The 6087-nt window shown below is 40.5% G+C and overlaps 1 protein-coding gene across 1 annotated transcript; it reads right to left on the reverse strand.

Moving 5' to 3' along the window:
* Positions 1-331: 331 nt before the first annotated feature.
* On the reverse strand, positions 332-4471 carry LOC108702592 (protein snail homolog Sna-like). Its single transcript, XM_018238165.2, has 3 exons — positions 4267-4471; positions 2178-2702; positions 332-1529 (listed from the first exon to the last, which is right to left on the reverse strand). Exons 1-3 carry the CDS (start codon positions 4343-4345, stop codon positions 1348-1350), a joined length of 786 nt encoding a protein of 261 aa, XP_018093654.1. The 5' UTR covers positions 4346-4471; the 3' UTR covers positions 332-1347.
* Positions 4472-6087: the final 1616 nt, after the last annotated feature.

Raw genomic sequence — 6087 nt, forward strand, 5'->3', positions numbered from 1 at the left:
GACACTGTTCCTGCTGAATTGTGCTTAGTAAAAGGGAATACCTATGTAACCAATGTCTTATGGTATTGCTCTGTATGGGCTATGAATAAAATAAAACCCTGCCCATACAATACGAACCATTAGTTTATCCTGGTCTATAAGACACAAGTCCTACTGGCCTAAAATTCCGCTGCAACATGTTTAAAAACAAATATAAAGAGAAGGAATATGAAACAATATGACAGCTATTATTGTTCGTTCCTATAGACAAATACACAGAATCATGCCCTTATGTCCATCCCATACAATTTAGGAGCCCATCCAACAACAAAAAAAGTTCATGAAACCGCCATTTTTTATATAAATTAAAAAAAACATTTTATTGAATATCAATAAATTGTGTATAACTATAAAAAACACAGATTCCTCAGTACAAAATGTGGCACTTTTATAAAAAATATATATAAATACCAGTGTACCATTGAAATGTAAACATTCTCGGTAAGGGTTACGTAAAAAAAAACAACAATATTTAATAAAAAAAAAAAGATGCATCCACTTGGCACCTGTCAGAAGCCATAAATAGTCTATTTTCCTTTCTTTTTTTTTCATGTATGACGTTCCGTCCACCTGTCTTGGGTTGGCTTAGGTTTTAACTGCCCATTGTTCTCCGTGCCAACTGCCGCCTCTCCTCTTCCTTGAAAGGAAATAACAGGTGCCCACATTGCTGCTCTTTAAACAGGAGTGTATGTGCAGCACGGTCATCATTGGCCAGTTATGGGTGGGGGTGACGGGTGCTCATTGTGCTGGAGGGGGTTAATCCCCATCCCTATGAGCTGAACACATGGGACACACAAAAAAGTGTATTGAAAGTTTGTATGCCAACTTTTTGCATAGACGATTATGTGCTGGTCTTTCTTATACATTTACCTTACCCTAGGAAATCATTTTAGGTGATGCCCTTTTTGGAAGCAAGAGTGCCATACATGTGTGTGTGTGTGTGTGTAACACCTTCCATGACTCCTTCACAGAAATACAGAATTCAGTCTTTTCCTACCCAACAGTTATACACTGCCCCATGAGATAAATGACATATAAAATCCCAAATGTAGGGTAGGTGGCAAGTTCCCTGTAGCAATAAGGCATTCTAAGGTTGCATCATCGACAATACAGGTTCCATATAAGTGTCATAAGGTTTCGAGGGTCTCTTCCCCCAAACGAAGTGATTGCATGTGAGCTTGCTAAACAAATTTAGCAATGGCATCATTTAAAGGAAAAAATAATATATATATATATTTATATATATATATATCCTGCCAAAAAATATACAGGAATTTTAAGAGTCCATTGTGCTTATAGTCTTTGATTTTAGTGGGCTCCCGTGCACCCCGTTTCCTCGTGCTTGTGAAGGAGGGACATTCTGGAGAAAGTCCGAGAGCAGTTTTTGCACTGGTACTTTTTGACATCGGAATGGGTCTGCAGGTGGGCTCGGAGATTGGAGCGGTCGGCGAAGGCACGGTTGCAGTGCGTGCAGGAAAATGGCTTCTCTCCTGCAAAGGGAAAGAAAGAGATTAAGCATCGGAGTGGTCAAGTGGGAACAGACAGCAATTTCCTTTTTTTACTTGGAACCACAAAGGATGAGCGTACGCATAAAGCAGAGCAGGTAAAAGGAGGGGATGTTTAGTATACAGGGGTGGGGAAGGGCAATCTAAACAAGGGTTTGTGGGCAATAAAGAGCACTTAATTCAATTTGCATTTGGGGGACCTTTTCATGAATTGCAAATGATGTGGTTTGGAGCTCGAGAAGTGTTTGGAGGTGCCCATTTAGGCTGCTCTTAAAGAGGGTGTGAAATCAATAGGGAATGAATGGATTGGGTTGATTGAGCCTTTAAGGATAAAGGGGGCCGCCCAGCAGCTGGAAACACACTTAGTGAACTGACAGGTGCACTGCTCAAACACACCCACCCCACATTCATAATACTAAATAATAGTATGCAGCCATGCTCTAATAACCAGCAGCGCTCACTTGCAAGGTCTTCAAAGGGTTTCCTTATACCCAGTGAAATATTATAACCAGCAATCGACTCCGTCTATGAGACCTTAAAGGGCCATACAGTTATTTATTCATACAACATGCATGTACATTATGCAAGGGGGTACATAGGAAAGGGGTATAGAGCATAGAGGGTGCTGCTTACCTGTGTGGGTTCTGATGTGTCCCTGTAATAACCATGGTCTGGAGAAGGCTTTGCCGCAGATTTTACAGACGCAGGGAAGCGTGTGGCTCCTGATGTGCATTTTTAGGGCCCCCAAGCTGACGTACTCCTTCTCGCAGTATTTGCAACTGAACGACTTCCTCGCCTGGGTGTCACAGTGCAACTGTTTGTGCTTGGAAAGTCCGGCAAAGGTGGAGTAAGACTTGCTGCACTGATTGCATTGAAATTTCTCCGCTTCCGTGGAGGACGAAGCGGGGCTGGGAGGGTCCGAGGTTTTGCCCCCTTCATCTTCGCTGGAGAAGGAAGTGAGGTCTAAGGGCTTGGAGGAATCGTCGCTGCCGGAAGGGCTGATGGGAGACTTTTTGTAGTCGGGCTCGGAGGTGAAAAATGTGGTGAGTAAACCAGTGTCCCAGACAATAGGCGTGTAGTAAGCCCCTGTGCTTAAAATCTCCGGCTGGGGGATCACATGAAGTGGGTACTTGTCATAGATGAATGGTGATATATACACTGCAAGGGAGGAGAAGGGGGTTAGACGCAAGCCAATAGGGTGAGAGTAATGCAACCACATAGCATTAGATCTACAACACAGCACCCTATAATATAGTATTCAATGACATGTTACATTTACACACTACATTACACACTAGCCCATGCCAATTCTATGCAATGCACCCATATAATATACTGTGTCTCTATACAATTCTATGCAATGCACCCATATAATATACTGTGTCTCTATACAATTCTATGCAATGCACCCATATACTGTGCCTCTATACAATTCTATGCAATGCACCCATATAATATACTGTGTCTCTATACAATTCTATGCAATGCACCCATATAATATACTGTGCCTCTATACAATTCTATGAAATGCACCCATTTAATATACTGTGTCTCTATACAATTCCATGCAATGCACCCATATACTGTGTCTCTATACAATTCTATGCAATGCACCCATATAATATACTGTGTCTCTATACAATTCCATGCAATGCACCCATATACTGTGTCTCTATACAATTCTATGAAATGCACCCATATAATATACGGTGTCTCTATACAATTCCATGCAATGCACCCATATACTGTGTCTCTATACAATCCTATGCAATGCACCCATATAATATACTGTGTCTCTATACAATTCTATGCAATGCACTCATATAATATACTGTGCCTCTATACAATTCCATGCAATGCGCCCATATAAGATACGGTGTCTCTATACAATTCTATGCAATGCACCCATATAATATACTGTGCCTCTATACAATTCTATGCAATGCACCCATATAATATACTGTGCCTCTATACAATTCCATGCAACGCACCCATATAATATACTGTGCCTCTATACAATTCTATGCGCCCATATAATATACTGTGCCTCTATACAATTCCATGCAATGCACTCATATAATATACTGTGCCTCTATACAATTCTATGCGCCTATATAATATACTGTGCCTCTATACAATTCTATGCGCCTATATAATATACTGTGCCTCTATACAATTCTATGCAATGCACCCATATAATATACTGTGCCTCTATACAATTCCATGCAATGCACCCATATAATATACTGTGCCTCTATACAATTCTATGCAATGCACCCATATAATATACTGTGCCTCTATACAATTCCATGCAATGCACCCATATAATATACTGTGCCTCTATGCAATTCCATGCAATGCACCCATATAATATACTGTGCCTCTATGCAATTCCATGCAATGCACCCATATAATATACTGTGCCTCTATACAATTCTGCACCATACACATATAGTTCTATACTAGAAATAGTAGTATACAATGTGCTCATCCAACATATACACATAAACACCTACATTTCCCTCCCAATATATTGGCCATGATAAATATTTGCAGAAATACTATTTTCCAGCAAAAATTTTACTTTTTTTAAATGCCTTTTCTTGGATATTTCTCAGTTCGCCTAGAAATAAGGCCAAACTATGCAAAATACAGAAAGAAACTTTTTTTTTTTGTCTTTTAGAGCCGCAAAGCGACTGCGACTAAAAAGAAGCCCCCGTACCTGTCTGACTCTCCAGTTCGCTGTAGTTGGGTTTCTTGCTGGCAGAGAAATGTTTCTTGACCAGGAATGACCGGGGCATGTTGCCGGTATGGAGGTTATAGCAGCCGAGCACGGGATTCCGGGATGGACAGTCGCAGAGAGAGAGAGAGAAAGTCGCATGTGGCTCAAGCGCTGAGATTTGAAGGCACGCGCTGCTGCGGCCGCTCCACTAACTAATATGCAGCCTGCGGGGCGGGGGCGCGGCTATGCAAATGAACCTTGGCAGCTCCTCGGCCAATGAGATCGCGTCGGGGGCGTGGCCGTTGGGTGCTGCCTGCCTTTTCCAGCAGGTGCCTGCAGCAGTGAATTTTGTATGGAGCCTCTAGCAGTGTTTTTATATCCTCCTCCTCCAGCTGCAATAAGGGAGATGTACAGAATGTGGCCAATGTCAGTGCTCTCTCACCCCAAATGCACCTCCAGCATTGAGCTGCTCTACCTGCACTCAAGGAATCCAGCCAAAGTCAAAAGTAGCACAATATGTGCAGCAAAAAAAGTCTAATGAGGTCTAATTCATATACAATTTCAATAAATATTGGTAAAAAAAAGGCAAACTCTAGACATTTTGGTGGCCAGCAGATTTTTTTTGCCCCAAAATTGTCTGAAATTGAGGGAAGTCACCAGAAAATGCGAGAGTGCTTAAAGTGGAAGTAAAGTCTAAAATAGAATAATGCTAGAAAAGCTGTAATTTGTATACTAAACATAAACATGAACTTACTGCACCACAAGCCTAATCAAACAAATGATTTATGTTTTCAAAGTTAGCTACAGGGGGGTCTTGTAACTTTGTTAAACATCTTTGCAAGACCAAGACTGTGCACATGCTCAGTGTGGTCTGGGCGGCTTAGGGATCATCATAAATGATCAAAACAGTACAAGTCAAATAATATCTGCCAGAAGCCGATACAGCAAGACTGATTAATAATCAGAATATACAGACTGCACTGGGTCCTGTGTTGTCATGTAATCTAATGTGGATTTTATAGTTTTTGTATTGTTTAATACAAACTTTCTCCAACTCTGCAGAACCAGTGGCTGCAGCAAAATAATCCTCCAAATAGAATCCCAGTTTATCTGTTTAAATCTGGCTCCATGATCTTTGTCCCTGCAGCTGGAGTTGGAAACAGTAAAGGGGATGTAAAGGCAAAAATAAAATCCAATACAAATCTCTACACAGTCGCCAACTGCTCTACAGGGAAACAAACAAAGCTGCTTGAGTTCTGCATGGCTGGGAAGTAAGGCGGGGGCCTCCCCTGTTGTACATAAGTATGATTGTTTCCCTGAAGAACAGTAAGGGACTGTCTGATAATTCCTATCCACAGTAGTAAATGAAGGGAGAATTTCACTGCATACAGTCAGGTTTCTTATAAAAACAATACACATTTTTTAATTAAAGTATATTGGAGATATGTTTCTTTTTCATTAAAGAAAGTAAAAAATGGATTTTATTTTTTTGCCTTTACATGCCCTTTAAAAGGAATGGGAGACTTAGGTAAAGATTCATAGAAAAAATGTATTTAATAAAATGCTAATCTCTATAGGGCCTATCAAAAAGGCCCATGATTTTTTGGGGATAAAGCCCCCAGTTCACAAGGGTATAAGCATTCAAAACCAAAAAAGTTATCCCAAAACTCTATGTTATATTAAAAAAATATAGTCTTCATTGAAAAATCATGTTAAAAAGATAGGTATACAGACCACATGGTATTCCAGGGGAAATGAAACACGTAACGCGGAATACCATGTGGTCTGTATACCTATCTTTTTAACATGATTTTTCAATAA

Source organism: Xenopus laevis, chromosome 9_10S (assembly GCF_017654675.1).
Source record: "Xenopus laevis strain J_2021 chromosome 9_10S, Xenopus_laevis_v10.1, whole genome shotgun sequence".
Taxonomy (NCBI): Eukaryota; Metazoa; Chordata; class Amphibia; order Anura; family Pipidae; genus Xenopus; species Xenopus laevis.